The sequence below is a fragment of the Megalobrama amblycephala genome, linkage group LG22, assembly GCF_018812025.1.
Source record: "Megalobrama amblycephala isolate DHTTF-2021 linkage group LG22, ASM1881202v1, whole genome shotgun sequence".
NCBI classification, from domain to species: domain Eukaryota; kingdom Metazoa; phylum Chordata; class Actinopteri; order Cypriniformes; family Xenocyprididae; genus Megalobrama; species Megalobrama amblycephala.
Window position 1 is genome coordinate 19,637,533 of NC_063065.1, and position 18,173 is coordinate 19,655,705.

Below are 18,173 nucleotides of genomic sequence, written 5' to 3' on the forward strand. Positions count from 1 at the left end.
AATTACCTAGGTCTGCCATGAAACTCTGACGATGCAGGCTGATAGGTCTTTAACTCATTCGGTAGCGAACATCATCATTAATATACACAACACAGCTGATTGGTTGATGTTGCATCAGTGGCCAATGAGCTTGCTGTTCAAAAATTCAAATATTCAAATACTTGGCATTGCTAGCTTTAGCTATAAATCAGCTCTGGAGAAAACAGTGACGTCATCCAGCTCAGTTCAGTTCTCATCCAATAATGTCAGTGCATACAAGTCAATATTTACAAATATTAAGTGTCCTCATAAGAAGTTACAATGGCCCCATTGAGTATTTGGAAAATTCAGCTACACTAAATGTATGAATGCCATTGCATTGCATAGACATTAAACAAATATTTCAAGCAAAACATCTCAAAAAAGTTTAAAGTGTGGCTTAGCTACGAACAACCAGGAACACTGTTATTATGCCATCTTTAGTAAATCTCAAAATGAATATCCATTTCTCATACTGTACATTATGATTTTGTGATGCCACATACAGTTAAAAATGTTCATATACACATTCAGTTATTGGCTGATTTTTTTTAATATTTATTTTGGGAAAATAGTATAGAATTTTGACTATCATTTATTAACCATAACATGAAAAAAAATAATCTTATGTATCCGATATACAGTATCAGAGGGACGTCTTAGTCATTTTAACTTATTTAACTTATTGTAAGTAATGATGCAAGCAGATGAACTTTCACAGGAAGCCCACCATTGTGTTACTTTAAATAACATGCTCACAGCTGGGAGCCAAAGACTGGATTCCCATCCAGGAATAGTCACAATGGAAGGAAGGAACAGTTTAAGTCTAATCCTGCTATTGCAGATCTAGTGAAAACAAAATAACTTAATGCCTTTTCAGGATTCAAAAAATCTCAAGAGTCAAGAAATTAACATCTGTCTCATTCTGCATATTACAACTGTTCTGAATCTCTTTGTTGTTGGTGAGGAGGTGTGCATATTTCATCACATAAACTGAAGGAGTATTTGTAATTCTAGTTTGTGTACTCTTTCTTTTGCTAAGAGAGTCTTTAAAAAGAAATTCAGCTGAAATCATATAACAGCCTGACTGAGGTTGAATTATCAGTGTAGTTATCATTAACTAAAACTGAAATTAAATCTATTACAAATAGTTTTTGGTAACTGAAATGAAGCTAAAATAAAATCTAAATATTAGATGAAAAACTTAAATGAAAAAAAAAAATAAGTTGATGTACTAAAATAACTAAAACTAAAAATGAAATAAAAATAAATTAAAGATATAGAAAGATAGAGAGGAGAGTGTAAATACATGTATATAGAGCCCAATCACACGAAAATGCGTATCAATAGTACGAGTTTGTAATCTCGTAGAATATATATGCTTATGGTACGCAGTTTTTTGCATGCATATGATACGCACTTTATGGCGTATTATACGTACGAAACCCCCACCCTACCCAAGAGCGTATCATATACACGCCATAAAGTGTGTATCATATGCACGCGAAAAAAACGCGTACCATAAGCACGCCAAAACTCATTTTGGCGTATAGTATACGAGATTACAAACTCATACTATTGATACGCATTCTCATGTGATCGTGTTGGTATATATGTCTGAACTGAAAGTCTAAGGGTGTGTTGTTCACACTTGTAGTTCGGTTCATTTGTTTAAAAAAAACTGGTCTGATTAGCACTCATATTGGCAGTTTTATCACCAAACCAAAAGATACCAAACCTGAAGGCATAGGGATACATTCTCAACCTGATTGGTCGGATTTTATGACGTATTGCCTATTTTGAGACAGAACTTACCGAACATCCAAAACAATGCTGTGTGCTGAGGTAAATGTGCTTCTTGTGTGTGCGTAGCCTGCATATGATCATATTTTGGCCATCTGGGAACTTGTGAAGAGCTTATAAAATATGTAAAGGAGTCAAAACAGTGGCGGGAATCCCTCCATCACACAGTCTGTTGCGTGGAGATGATGAGAAAAAAACGATATGCATGAGAATTATCTCCTTTTTAGGGTCTCATCTTCCTGTTTTTGGTTCGTTTACATGTCTTTGGTCCATATTGCATTCATTTATCATTTGAACTGCACCAGTTTGTTTGGAAGCAGAACAAGACCCATCTTTTCAACAGGGTTTGGATGGCAGCGTTCACATGTTCAAATGAACCACACTAACAGAGCAATCGCACCAGGGTTCGTTTTAATTGAACCAAACATGACAAGTGTGAACACTCCCTAAGAGGTTAAACCACAGAATAGTTTGTCCAAACTAATGGAAACATGGAACATGATAGAGAAACATCAGGTTATTAAAGTAGTAGGTCACCTAAAATTAAGCATATTGTCATCAATTTCTCACCGAAATTTCCAGTAACACTTTATTTTACCATAGTGTCATACGTATGTTACAGTATCTCACAGAAGTGAGTACACCCCTCATATTTTTGTAAATATTTTATTATATCTTTTCATGTGACAACACTGAAGAAATGACACTTTGCTACAATGTAAAGTAGTGAGTGTACAACTTGTATAACAGTGTAAATTTGCTGTCCCCTCAAAATAACTCAACACACAGCCATTAATGTCTAAACCGCTGGCCACAAAAGTGAGTACACCCCTAAAAATGTCCAAATTAGGCCCAATTAGCCATTTTCTCTCCCTGGTGTCATGTGACTCGTTAGTGTTACAAGGTCTCAGTTGTGAATGGGGAGCAGGTGTGTTAAATTTGGTGTTATCACTCTCACTCTCTCATACTGGTCACTGGAAGTTCAACATGGCACCTCATGGCAAAGAACTCTCTAAGGATCTGAAAAAAAGAATTGTTGCTCTACATAAAGATGGCGTAGGCTATAAGACGATTGCCAAGACCCTGAAACTGAGCTACAGCACGGTGGCCAAGACCATACAGCGGTTTAACACTCAGAACAGGCCTTGCTATGGTCAACCAAAGAAGTTGAGTGCACATACTCAGCGTCATATCCAGAGGTTCTGTTTGGGAAACAGACGTATGAGTGCTGCCAGCATTGCGGGATAGGTTGAAGGGGTGGGGGGTCAGCCTGTCAGTGCTCAGACCATACGCCGCACACTGCATCAAATTGGCCTGCTTGGCTATCGTCCCAGAAGGAAGCCTCTTCTAAAGATGATGCACAAGAAAGCCCGCAAACAGTTTGCTGAAGACAAGCAGACTAAGGACATGGATTACTGGAACCATGTCCTGTGGTCTGATGAGACCAAGATAAACTTATTTGGTTCAGATGGTGTCAAGTGTGTGTGGTGGCAACCAGGTGAGGAGTACAAAGACAAGTGTGTCTTGCCTACAGTCAAGCATGGTGGTGGGAGTGTCATGGTCTGGGGCTGCATGAGTGCTGCCGGCACTGGGGAGCTACAGTTCATTGAGGGAACCATGAATGCCAATATGTACTGTGACATACTGAAGCAGAGCATGATCCCCTCCCTTCAGAGACTGGGCCGCAGGGCAGTATTCCAACATGATAACGACCCCAAACACACCTCCAAGACGACCACTGCCTTGCTAAAGAAGCTGAGGGTACCTAAACCCTATTGAGCATCTGTGGGGCATCCTCAAATGGAAGGTGGAGGAGCGTAAGGTCTCTAACATCCACCAGCTCATTGATGTCGTCATGGAGGAGTGGAAGAGGACTCCAGTGGCAACCTGTGAAGCTCTGGTGAACTCCATGCCCAAGAGGGTTAAGGCAGTGCTGAAAAATAATGGTGGCCACACAAAATATTGACACTTTGGGCCAATTTGGACATTTTCACTTAGGGGTGTACTCACTTTTGTGGCCAGCGGACATTAATGGCTGTGTGTTGAGTTACTTTGAGTGGACAACACATTTGCACTGTTATACAAGCTGTACACTCACTACTTTACATTGTAGCAAAGTGTCATTTCTTCACATGAAAAGATATAATAAAATATTTACAAAAATGTGAGGGGTGTACTCACTTCTGTGAGATACTGTACATGTAGTTACTATAGTAATAAATATAAATTATGCCTAATTACATGCAACTAACCCTAAACCAAACCAAACCCTATAGTAAGTACAAGTAGTTACTTAATATTACTCAGTATTAAATGTATAATTACAGTGTAACAAAGACACCTTAATATAAAGTGTAACCAAATTTTCATTCCAAACCTGTAACTTTCTTTATTTTTTGAAACACAAAAGCAGTCTTTTGAAAGAATATCCTGTTCCTTTTCTTACAAGCAAAGTGGATGGGACCTGGAGCTGTCATGGACAAAAAAGCACCATAAAAGTATCATATGTGAGGAACAGACTAAAATTTTGGTTAATAATGACATGAGGGTGAATTTTTTGGGGTGAAATATCCTTTTAACCCATTTCCTTCAGTGCACACAAGAGTGTTTTTTTTTTTTTTTACACTTTATCAACATCTCAGACAAACTCCTAGAGGTTACACATGTTTTTATTGATTTCTGCTTAGAGTTATCTCCTATGAAACTTGGATATACTCATGAAGAGGCACTCAACAGAATGTGACCATGTATCTGTTAGCATGTATATCAACTACGAAGTGCAAAGTTCTGTAGCAATAACAACCCTCAGCACTTAATGTCTGCAGTCTTCACGCATGATGAGCCTCAGGGCATGAATTCAGCTCAGAGGGAGATAAACAGTAACAACAAAACCAGGTGTGTTGAATGGATCTCTTCTCATCCCCCCCTCTGTCTTTCGCTCTTTCTCTGACTCATATCGCCAGACACCGTGTGACATCTAAACCATGTAGAGCTACACCATGAATCAACACAAACTGCCTCAAATGTCAATATACTTGTTCAAATACACACAACTTGTTGGTTCTTGCCTAGTCAGTGACCTAATACAAAGTTTGTCTAAGGTGGGCTTTGTTGAAAGGGTCTCTCCCTCCCCTTTTCTTCCAGATTTCATTGATCTCAGGATCTGGTTACTGGCGACTGTGTCCTGTAAGCCATTTTTTCGCAGCCGCAGTGGCGATTAAGCAGCCTATGAGCTCAGCGAAAAGGATTCTGGAAAATTCCTGAAGTAAGGAAAAGTATCTAAGTGCTACTCCCTCTCCTGACATTAACTCTCCTCGAATGCTTTAGGAGACTACAATATCTCGCAGCACAGAATGATAAACCTTTCCTTTCTTTCTCTCCCTCCCCTTTTTGATCCTTCCTGCCAAACAGTGAACAATTACCAGATTCCATTTGCCACTAAGTTAAAGCACTCAGGCACTTTTCATTAGCTGAGCTGGTCGGTGACCTGTGGATCAACTTCTGCCCACATGAATTTAGTTTTTCACAAACAGAGCACTCCATCTGTCTGAAGGAATAATAGTCTGCTGCTCCGAGATTAATGTAGTGGCTTCCAAGCACAAAATACCTCATTTAAGAGAGTAATTTGGTTACAATAAATCTGGGACGAGCAAATAGTGTCTCTCCATGTCTGCTTTCTGTCTTTCGAACATCTTAAAAATATGCTTAAATGAAAAGCACAATAATTCTCATTTGTTTAAAAAAAATAAAATAAATAAAATACAAGATTCTTGCTTGGTTGCCTGACAGTTTAGGGCCAATTTACTCAAAATTATTTTTTAAATCACATTCACTTTCATGTTGTTTCAAACCTGTCTTTTTTCCTGTGGAACACAAAATAAGATGTTTTGAAGAATGTTCATGCTGCCCTTTTCCATGAAAATGAAATATAAGCAGACATGCTGCTTTTATGTTCCACACAATAAGTCATACAGGTCTGGAATGACATGAATGAAAAGATTTTTCATTTTAAGTTAAAGCAAACCTGTCCACTTTAGGAATTTGCTGGCACAGTATGTTCTGCTGGAGTGTCTTCCTTGCAGAAAAATTCAGCATAAACCAGCATGAATTCCATGTTGGTCTAGACTAGTTTATGTTGGTATATGCTGGTCTAGCTGGTGGACCAGCATAGTCATGCTGTTCTCAAAACTGTGACAAACAAACCAGCAATTGGCATCCCATATTGGTCCAAGCATGCATTACATACCTTATGCTGGTGACCAGCAATGCTGGATTTTACCAGCCGGGTTGTCTTCAGTTTGGGCAGTTTTGGATTAAAAGTGTGTCTCACTTTTTAATCAGAGAGGATTAAGGGTTAATGAGCAGCATTCATTAATCTTATCCCACTCTCTTTATAGCACTTCCACTGGCTTCAGTCTCCATTGTAATGACTTAGATTTCTCTTAATTACAAGAACTCGTCCCTGTCTGACACTTTCACCAAAAAACATGGGATTATTCTGTTGTGATCATGAAAGGAATTTACGCACCCTCATCTTGTTCCAAACCCATATGATATTCTTTTTGTCTGTAGAGCACAAACAAAAGGTTTCATTAAATGAAAACATACAATATTTTTTAATGTTTGTGAAATATGTCTCTTCTGTTAACCAATCATTTATTTGACCAAAATACATTAAAAACAGTAATATTGTGAAATATTATTTCAGTTTAAAATAACTATTTTCTATTGCAATATACAGTATTTTAAAATGTACTTTATTACTTTGATGGCAGTTGAATTTTCAGCATCATTACTCCAGTCTTCAGTGTCACATAATCCTTCAGAAATCATTCTAATATACTGATTTGCTGCTCAAGAAACATTTCTTATTATTATTAATGTTGAAAACAGGATTTTAGGGTTCTTTGATGAATATAAAGATCAAAAGAATAGCATTTATTTGAAATAGAAATCTTTAAAGTCTTTACTGTTGCTACTGTTACTTTAAGTATTTTAAAAACTAAGAACTTTTATGAAATCTTTTGAAATGATAAGATAGCAGTGTGTGAGGATAAGACAGATTTAATCAATAAACTGGTTGGAACTATCCTTTTAAACAGGACCTATTATGCTTTCTTACATTTTTCAACTTTCTTTAGTGTGTAATGTTGCTGTTTGAGCATGAACAAGGTCTGCAAAGTTACAAAGTCCACAACAAAGGGAGTTATTCTCTATGTCAGAAAGCACTGTTCCTAAACTCCCTGAAATGCCTCAACTATAGCCTTGAGTTTTCTTTCAGGAATGTATACGTCATGATATTCCTCAATTAAATAATTCCTGCCCAAGGCATACGCAAAAAAATGTGCAGAGGTCTGGTTGAGTTGCGTTAGCAGTGGCTGCATCTCAAAGCATAAAAAAGCTGCCTTCAGAGGCTGCATTCCAAGGTGGGAAGGCATCAAGGCATGTCCGAATCCAATGTTAGCTTCACTTTCTGTCTCCTGAGATACCTTCATCTGATCGATTTTTGAAGGTAGGATAGAAGTATCCTTCACCGACTTTGATATCCTACAATCCTGTGCATTCCATTCTGTCACAGTTGAGCTAAAAATAAATGGTGGTCAATTTGTGTGTAAATGTACATTTTTGACCAACGTTTTCCACTTTTGATGTCATTTCTAGTGAGAAATTACTATTGTACTAAATAAATATTCCGTTAGTTTCCACCAAAGCTCTCTTTATTTTGTTGTAGATCATTAAACTGTTACACTGCCTCATTTCATAAGATACTTTAATATGCAAATTCTGCCTGCAAAGTCATTGCCTGCACACTGTAAACCCTAAATGCTCAAAATAATGAATTGGTTTGAGTAGGACAAACTTAAATTAAACAAATTAGTTCAGTAAAAGAAACATTTTGAGTATTTAGCAGTTTCTTTTTTCTTTCAAGTTCACAGAACTGATATATTTTAAGTAAACTGAATTGTTTTATTGTTTTGAGTGTTATGAACTTATTTCTTTTAATTTAGATGAAATTAATTTAACTGAAACTGGGCTGGGCTGGGATGTCTATTTCCCAGCATGCTTTGTCCATAGAACTCGAAAGGGAGAGTAAATGCTAAAATTAAGTGTTATATAATGTTTTTGTGCAAGATTAATGTTAAGTGGGGGATTTAGTAGTGATTTATGTTTTGTTATGCTAATTTAGAAGAGTTTCTGTTAATGTGGGTTTTTGAAGAGTTAACATCATGGTATCAAGTGCTGCATGCGGTTTGGTTTGAGAGCAAGTATGTTAAGTGTTTTATATTGCTGCACTCATTCAGCAAGCACTATACCATGCTATTGCTGACATGTTAGCCAGTTAGCTTATTCTGAATTAGCTTGTTATAGCTAGCTAATTTTATGCTAATAAAAATGTTTACATTGGGGTTACATGATAATTTTAAGTTGAGTGTACTCAAACATTTCAAGTTAAGAACAATTAAACTGTACAAGTACAAAATAAAAATATGCCAGTTCTGCTTACTTGCGTGGGATTTCCTAAACATACTCAAAGCGGTTGACCAATCACAACACACAGGTCCAGCCGACCAATCAGCGCACATTGCGCGTTTTGGAAGGAGGGGCTTTATAGAGACAGGAACTAAACACGGGTGCGTTTCCCAAAGCGAACTATGGTCGCAAGTTCCGTCGTTACCAATAGAGTTCAATGTGACTTATGACCATAGTTGGCTAACGATGCTTTCGGGAAACGAACCCCAGAGCATTACTGACAGAATGGGGAAAGAGGTACTTCAATAATGTAAAATATGTAAAAAAAAAAAATATATATATATATATATATAATTTAACGACTTTTTTCTCATAATTTAATGACTTTATTCTCAACATTTTATCTCGACTTTTTTTCTCGAAATTTAACTACATTTTTCTCATAATTTAACGAATTTGTTCTCGTAATTTAACAACTTTTTTCTCGTAATTTAATGACTTTATTCTCAACATTTTATCTCGACTTTTTTTCTTGAAATTTAATGAGTTTTTTCTCGTAATTTAATGACTTTATTCTCAACATTTTATCTCGACCTTTTTCTCGAAATTTAACAACTTTAATCTCGAGATGGTTTTATTTTTTTATTATTGCTTGGCCCTAATCCTCTTCCGTAATAGTAACAAAATCAAGACTTTGTAAAAGGGCATAATATGGCCTGTTTAAATGAAAAGAAAATTACATAAGCAATGACTGAACTGTATCAGTTTCTCTTGATTTGAGTCCCACAATGTAAAAAAGCTAAATTAAAAGTCAAACTGCATTATTTTGCTGTACTACACTGGCTATCCTATAAACCCCCAGTGAAATGTTATGCTTGTTACATCAGCAGATCTCAGACTGATGTTAAACATCAATCCGAGTGACCACTTATAGTCTAAGCATAGAAAAACTAAACAGCAAAGGCATGAGTACAGATCCAACCAGCTTAAGATAAACTTGTGATGAGGGGACTGTCTCTCCCTCCTTCTCTGCCCTCTTTCTTTCCCATAACCTCTGTCTGGCTGAACCATGAGTAAGCAAGACCACCCAGCCATGAAATTTACTGACTGTGATACAGTTCTTTGTCCAGCTACACCTGCTTGTGATAAACTTTCAAAGAGCGCTAACAGTAGTTTAAACAAAAGACTGAACCATTTTACCTGCAGATAAACAGTATACCCCTTTAAGAATGCCGACTGCTGATAAACAGAACTCTCCTTTATCACTGTATCTGTCAGACATAAAAAGGGCAAAGAAAAAAGAGAATGTATTTGATTTCCTTCCAGATGTTTCTTTGAGGGCATGTTTAGGTAGAAAACATTAGTATCAGATCACAGGTGATTATAATAGACTCTTGCTTGCTTGAATCCGGTTCTTCATAGCACAAAGGAAAAGTATATAGTTTTGTATTTAAATATAGTTTCATTACAAACAGGTAATTCTGCTCTTCAGAGCACTTAACAAATTCTTAAAGGGGCGGTATGTAGAATTCAAAAACCCTTGTTATTAGCGACACCGCTGGCCGTTAAGTGAACTGCAGCCAGCAACTTGTTGCTCGTGCTCGCACTCATGCACACATAACATACAAGAGACTGAGTGTGATTCAAGGCCCCAGTATACTCATGGTGTTCTTTTATGTTCTTTGCTTAGAAGAAAAAGAAGTTGGAAATACCATTGCAACGATATACTGTTAACAAACATCCATACACTGATGAATATGTAAATATGCTGCACGCTTTCCTCTCAATAACAAAATAAACACACAACAAAAATGACAGCAGTGAGAAAACAGAGGTTAAGAAAGCATTGTATCGTAGCGATGTGGATATGTTTGCACAAGCTCTGCAATTCGCCAGCACCGACAGATGAGGAAATTAAAATGACATATTTAGCTGACTAACTGTTAGAAGACGAGAAGAGGCTTAGTCGACCAAAATTTTATTAGTCGCTTAGTCACAGGGGAAAAAACCCCCACAGGAATTGGCGAAGTCACAAAGTCTGTACAGATCATTAACAGCTGGTCTATGTGGTAAATACAGTACATCAGGCAATGTGGGGTATTCAAGTGTTTGTGTGGAGTGTGAAAGCTGAATAGTAGTGCGCTTACCGCATGACAGCTAACATGGATGCGCCGGTGCGATCACTTGCACTTAAAATACTCCATCATTTTTGGCCAAACAGATAAGAGTAATACATCTTTTGAATCTGTGAAGAGTACTTATATTTGTGTGCACTCACAATAACAACAATAACAATGGTCTTGCTTTTGTAAAATAATGAAAGCAAACAGAGTATGCTTTCTGCCGTCTCTCTCTCTGTGAACTTGAGCGTGCCAAAAAAAAAAAAAAAAAAAAAGCAAAACTTAGAAAGCGAAATATCTACTTTTAAATGAACCAATTCAAACGGAAAACACATATTCTCAGGTTATGTAATCCATATGAAATGTGCATATAGGCACGTCCACTACTGCAGAGATGACGAATCAGCATCTTTGGGTTAATCTCTGCAGCTGAAAATAGAGAAAACATTAGTTTAATTAATTAATTATTAATATGTTAAAGCAATCTTCTTGCTATATTTCCCGATGTATTCATAATCATTACTTCTGCCAGTGCGCTGTGGCAAGCTTTATGCGTGCACTTGAGCGCTGATTAGGCTATGTAGGCAGTAAAGGCTCATTATTATGCAATTAGTTGACTAATCATTTAAAATGAATGGCTACTAGTCGACCAGATAAATGTTTAGTCAAAGGCAGCCCTAGAGACTATAGACTATATAGATCTGGCTATGCGAGACTATGGATTGAATTAATCCCTTTTGTTTGCATGACACATTGACATTAAAGTATGAAATGCCTCTATTGGTATTATCCTGAACATTGTATAAGCATTGGTTTCACGTGTAATCAGTCTACAGGCTTTCATAGACAACCAAGGAAGTCGGGGAATGTTTAGTTTTTAAAGTTTCCTTACAAGCTGTTCACACATTGTTAATAAAAATGTGATTAATACATGAAATTTCTTACATATAGCCCCTTTAATTGAAATAAAGTTGAAATAAAATAAAATATAAAGTTTTAGTAATAAAAATGACAAAAAATATAAAAATAAAAGCTTTTTATACCTTTAATGTAATTAAAACCCCACAAAATAATAGTATAGTATAATAACAGTATATAAATAGTACTAAATTAACACTGATTGAACTTTATACTCAACATGTGCACCTGAGGCTAACAATAAATATAGGCTGTGGCAAATTAACCCAAACAATATTTGATACGATAAGCGAGACAAGCGGGACAAGTCACAATTTTTAATGAGAAACGACTCTTTCTACTTTTTCCACAAACCACTGTATGACTTCAGAAGACATTTTATTTTGAAAAATTATTTAAAAACTTTGAGAATTAATTATAAGGACTATAGTAAAAAATTATGCATGAATCATAATTTTTCTTCTTTTTGTAGTCTTTTGGACACCTGTAGTCATCATCCATCCAACAATGGCACAAATTGTAAAATGTCTGTGTCGAGTGTTAATGATTCACCTTGAAAACATATCGCTACATTTACGGAGGACCAATTTTCATGGTAACATCTGGATTCTAGTCCTTTTTACTGCCATTTTAGATGGAAAGGATGGAGGCAAACACATGTATTACTTAGAAATGTCAGAAACCAGGTTTTACAGAGATTCCGACTGACATCATACATCACTTTTCAGCGATCAGAGTGACGCACTCATTACTGTGCGTTCATGTGTGTGCTCGCCTGCATGAATAACTAAAAGAGGGATGTTAACCTCAAGAACTTCCAGTCCTTAATATCATCACGGTCTAAATCCCCACCCCAGGGGTGCGTTCCTGCAATTTCACTGAAAGGACATGACATGCTTTTTAATCACTACACATCAAGAGCTCTGACTGACAGGCATCAGAAGGTTGCTAAGGTGACAGGATTTGGGCCTTATCACCACTTTAGAGCAAGTCTGGGTTGACATGGAGCTCTTCAACCACAACCAGCAGGATTAAAACCCACTGGGGCGGAATGTGATAAAGAGGTGCCTAATCACACTCACAAACACATGCACACACACAAACTGGCATTAATCTGCATCCCACTGTGCTGGAATGGGGAGGCAATGTGATGGTGAGCCCATGTGTTTTTTGTTGTTGTGAGGAATGCAGCAAAAACCCACAAGAATCAAACCTGCTGCTGATCTAATCCCACAAAACCCATAGTCATATATGAATAAATATAAAACCTAAACCAAACACTTAATACCCTCTATGCAATTTACTTTCATTCACACTTCAAACCAGTAATGCAAATCTCCTTAACACACCTGAATACATTTAAACTCTGCAAACAAAACAGTATGTTCCATTTTTACTCATACTCAACATGAATACTTCCAAAGTCCCTTTAAGACAAGTCATTTCACTCGGCGGCCATCTTTGAAACGCCTCTCGGGCATCCTGGGCATCATGCAGCTCCTATCTCTTTGAATGGGGAAACATAAAATTCTCCAAAACTGTTCGCCAACCTTACGATTAAATTTCATATTTGAAATCACCAATGAAATCTGACAACAACTGTCTCATAAATGTTTTTTCCAAACTCTCGAATCATGACAAAAAACTATTTTTCAGGCTGGATCAAGCTAATGCGCATGCGCAAACCTAAATGCGAGTCTCTTGTGCCTCATTTCGGAGGCGCGCGTCTGACTGTTTCTATAGAAACCAGTGCTTCTAACGGCTGCTGCAGTGATGCGATGACTTTACCAGTCGGCGATTGGCTCTTATTTAGAAGGCGGGACTTATTCCGCCATATTGCGCGTTACACTTTCTCCCATTCAAAACAATACGAGTGACATGTCTTGTGTTATTCTATAGTCTTTGATACTTCAACATCACACACCAAACATAATATCTTAAGCATGTACTTAAAACAGCAGTCCGGCATTTTTCCTCTTTGCCGCTATCTCTGTTTGAAACCTGCAATTGCAGTTATATGCAGAATTATTATCTTTACGTGCATTGTGCATCAGCACAGCTCGTCAGCGCGGATGAATCTAATGTTTGCTGTCAGTCAGCACACCGGTGTGGATACTGTACTTCGGAATCACAGACCAAAGTAGGAATTTTCACCGGAAAATGTCATCTGAACAAGTAAGTAACATATCTGCCACTTTTGTTCTGACCAACTGAGGGGAAAAGAATTAGCCTACAATAAATTGCGCTGCCAATGGTGATTAAATCTAACAAATCACTTATCACATATCGCATCAAACCGTAAAAATTATTATTGTTGTTATACTTTGTTCTCAAATTGTTAATGTTAACAACATCAGCATTGCGTGACTATGTGTATTTAGTGTGTATTAGCGTTACCTGTAGATTTCAATTTCTGTAGCCACTCCACAGTCCAAAGTCTTTTGCTTTTGACTATGGGTGAATCTCCAGTTGTCACTGATGATTGTCATTTGGACCTTTCTGGATTACAATCCACCATCAAAATAAGTTTTATTACAAGCTTACCGTTGTGAATCGAGCTAAGATAATGAGAATGTTTTGAACACTGGCTGGATTATGTACTTCCTCAAAAATTGATTTTGGAAAATTTTTTTTACCAAAAAGAGTTACGGACTGCAGCTTTAATTATAAATGCCAATGTTTAGTTAACAATTAAAACTAAATGTCTAATCAATATATCACACTATTAAGACTATTCAACCTATGACTAATATCACAAATAAGACAAATTGTATAACATATCACATATCTGGAAGGTTATTCTGACTTTTTCCTCGCAATCATGACTTTTTTTCGCAATTGCGAGTTTATATCTCGCAATTTTTACTTTTTTCTCGCAATTCTCACCTTTTTCACCGCAATTGCGAGTTTAGCCTATATCTTGCAATTCTGACATTTTTCACGCAATTGTGAGATATAAAATTGCAATTGTGAGTTATAATGTTAGAATTGAGAGTTATAACAACCAATTGCAATATAAACATGCAATTCTGACTTTTTTCCGCAATTGCAAGTTTATATCTAGCAATTATGAATTTTTTCTTGCAATTCTGACTTTTTTTTCTTGCAATTCTGACTTTTTTCCCCACAATAGTGAGTTTATATCTCACAATTCTGACTTTTTTTCATGCAATTTTGAGATATAAACTTGCAAATGTGACTTTTCTCACAATTCTAATATCTTAAGCATGTATAACAACCAATTGCGATATAAGCTCGTAATTCTGACTTTTCCTCGCAATTCTGACTTTTTTCACTATTGCGAGTTTATATCTATTACCTTAAGTCAGTCAATTACCTTTTTCATTTGTTATTCAGTGGCGGAAATATATCACACTATTAAGACTATTCAACGTATGACTAATATCACAAATAAGACAAATTATATAACATATCACATATCTGGAAGGTCATTCTGACGAGTTTATATCTCGTAATTCTCATTTTTTCTCGCAACTCTTACTTTTTTTCCCTCAATTGTGAATTTATATCTCACAATTCTGACTTTTTTTCTCTCGCAATTCTGACTTTTTTCTCACAACAGTGAGTTTATATCTCACAATTCTGACTTTTTTCGTGTTATTGTGAGATATAAACATGCAAATTCGAGTTATAATGTCAGAATTGAAAGTTATAACAACCAATTGCGATATAAACTCGTAATTCTGACTTTTTCTCGCAATTCTGACTTTTTTCACTATTGCGAGTTTATATCTATTATCTTAAGTCAGTCAATTACCTTTTTCATTTTTTATTCAGTGGCGGAAATATATCACACTATTAAGACTATTCAACCCACAACTAATATCACAAATTATATAACATATCACATATCTGGAAGGTCTAAAATCTTATGGAAGAAAAATTACATGTAGGAATGAATAATTTTTCTTACTATCTCATGTTTTTCTCCAGCAATGAGATTACAAGAGGAGCAAATGGAGATTTTGGCTTAAGTCTTGTGGTTCTGGTTTGTCTTCTGTGAAAAAGATATAGCAAATCTCACAGTTGTCTCCTTTAGAGTTTCAGAGATCTCAACAATGTCTTAAACTGTGCTCAAATTTACCAAGATACCAAAGTCTGCAATCAAATAGCATAATATTTTAGTAGAGATTTGTCATTAAATTAAAAGATCAAGATTTTTGGTCTTACTTTATGTCAACAATTGGTTCTGTTTCTAATTCTCAGGAATTTTTGGAGAAATATCTGAAGCAAAGTTAACCTTTTAAAGACCCCTGAGCCAAGAAAAAGCAGCATCTGCACAATAACATTTTCCTCTGGGAAATTGATTCATTAAAATAATAAAAACAAGAAATCTGCGATCAACAGTGACCAAAGAGTCCAAACAGCAGCGGTCAAATATGAGAACAGCAGTACATTGTAATCTAGTTGTACATTTTGCAAATCTGGCATTGTATATTACGAATATTGCTGGCTCTTAATGAATTGCTTTTATTCCTCTTTTGTAAGTCGCTTGTAAAATGTAAATGTACTATATGGCTATCCTCCTTTGATTATCTCATACTTACTGGGCTGTGTGACTTGTTGCTGGGTTATGCTTGCTGTGGACCCTTTAGGTGGACTGATTCTGCTCCTTGGTTGGGCCACCTCGTCCTCTTCCTTTATATTAGTGTTTTGCGTGATATGCGAGTGTGTTGTCCCATTGATGGGAGGCCTCTGGCCGGCTATATTGCCCTCACTTCCAGTCCGCATCACCTTCTCCCCCATGCCAAGCATTCTGGATCTGCCGGCAGGTGTATCTCGACGGGGCGAGGGTAGTTTGGAGCCGGGACCCGCCGAGGATGGGCGAGCCAGTCGTGAAGGTTTAGACATAGTTTAGAAATGCTGGTTTAACTCGAGTGAATTCAATCAAGTCAGTTCATCAGTCACTCACTTGGTATTCCATTTCAGTCATCCAATCAAATTGCACCAGTAGAATATCCAGAATTGCGTTCCACAGGTGTCCAAATCCTCCCTGGATTTTCTCCGTATTCCACAGGGAATGAACTGTACCGTCTTGGTATTACTCTCCCTCCTTCTCTCTCATCTCTCTTCCTTCCTGTCCTTCTGTGTCTTTACTCACTGAACGAGTCCAGACGAGTGCAGGTAAAAGAACCAGACGGCGGGAGAGACGGAGGAGGAGGAGGAACTAGGGGGAAGGGGTTAATCACCACCTTTCCAAACGGAGCCTCCAGCGTTCCGAAGTGTCTGCGTGTGCACCTCAGGATGACTGACAAGGGGACAAACGGAGATAAGCAGCCTGTTCCCATGTATCAGCGCATTCCAACACACAGTCACAATCACTCTCTCATTCTGCCCTCCTAAACTCGAACTCTCTTTCTCTTGCTTTATCCACCTTTTTTTCCCCTCTTGTCTAGATGCTCTCAGCAGAAAAAGTCTCAATGCTTGGGAATAAAAAAAGAAAAAAAATGAAAAGGGAGGAGAAAAGGTCTTCTGTTGCTGTCACAGCTGTGTGTACTGATCCTCATGTGAGTCTCTCTCTCTAGTGCTCTTTCTGTCTCCAATTTAACAGGCTAGAAGACCATTGCTGTGGTGTGTGCTGTAGAAAATTACACACATACACACGTGCCCGGGTATTTCTGGAGAATTACAAAGCGGCAAAAAGGAAAGCGGGATTACACTAACATTGCTACTTGAGCTCTGCAGTCTGTGTGTGTGTATCAAAGCAAGGCATGCTGGAAGCTTTACTTTGTACTGAAAAGAGTTAGAAATGGAGGAAAAATCCTGTTTGCTGTTGTCAAAACAAACACAAACATACTTGAAGAAAGTTTGCACAAATAAATAGTAAAAAAGAGAGAGATGGAGTGAGTGACAGATTAACTTTCATTTCATTATGCCAGTGAAATATTTAAGGAGTTGTATTTTGTTTTATTGCCCTTTCGGCACTATTACAAAGCAACTGTCATTAAAACACTTATTTATTTTGCTGCTACAACAAAACATCAGTAATAAATAGTATGGAAGCTTGTTTCCACCACAGAATAAAAGAAAATGTAAAAGATAACTCCCAGCAAATATTGGTCTGACGGCAACGTCGTGTCCCTGGCCAAAAATAGTCGTGGCCAGGACGGCATAAATCGGTAAAAATATGTAACACAGAACATTACCTAAAAATGCATTCAAATACGTTTCATAACTTTCATTTTGGAACTATTTTTAACCACGATGAGACGTGTCGGAAGGACGTCATTAAACGTCCAAATGTTTGCTGGGTTGCGACTCACAATTTCTATATTTTTCTCACAATTGCGAGTTTACATCTCACAATTCTGACTTTTTGTCGCAATTGTGAGTTATAATGTCAGAATTGCGAGATATAAACTCACAATTGCGAGTTATAACAACCAATTGCGAGATATGAACTTGCAATTCTGATTTTATTATTGCAATTCTGTCTTTTTTTCTCACAATTTGGAGATATAAACTCGCAATTGCTGTCAATGCCAATGGGAAATTTGTTTAATGTCAATGGTCATTAAACGTCCAAATGTTTGCTGGGTTGCAACTCACAATTCTGACATTTTTCTCACAATTGCGAGTTTACATCTCGCAATTCTGACTTTTTTTCTTGCAATTGTGAGATATAAACTCGCAATTGTGAGATATAAACTCGCAATTGCGAGTTATAATGTCAGACTTGCGAGTTATAACAACCAATTGTGAGATAAAATCTTGCAATTCTGACTTTTTTTCGCAATTGCGAGTTTATATCTCGCAATTCTGACTTCTTGTCTCACAATTTGGATATATAAAACTCACAATTACGAGTTATATTGTCAGATT

At 36.9% G+C, this 18,173-nt stretch overlaps 1 protein-coding gene across 8 annotated transcripts in view; it reads right to left on the reverse strand.

Annotated features, from left to right (window-relative positions):
- Nucleotides 1-18,173, reverse strand: part of si:ch211-285f17.1 (sickle tail protein homolog) — a 174,049-nt gene that overhangs the window by 117,584 nt on the left and 38,292 nt on the right. For 3 of the 8 annotated variants that reach the window (XM_048174754.1, XM_048174765.1, XM_048174764.1), the window contains exon 1: nt 15,899-16,725. The exons of 1 other annotated variant lie outside the window; for it this stretch is intronic. In XM_048174754.1, the coding sequence (XP_048030711.1) occupies nt 15,899-16,202 (304 nt within the window). In that variant the 5' untranslated portion in view covers nt 16,203-16,725. Of the gene's footprint in view, nt 1-15,898; nt 16,729-18,173 lie in introns of those variants that run through there. 4 more of the 8 variants (XM_048174756.1, XM_048174753.1, XM_048174757.1 and 1 more) reach the window with 3 other exon arrangements.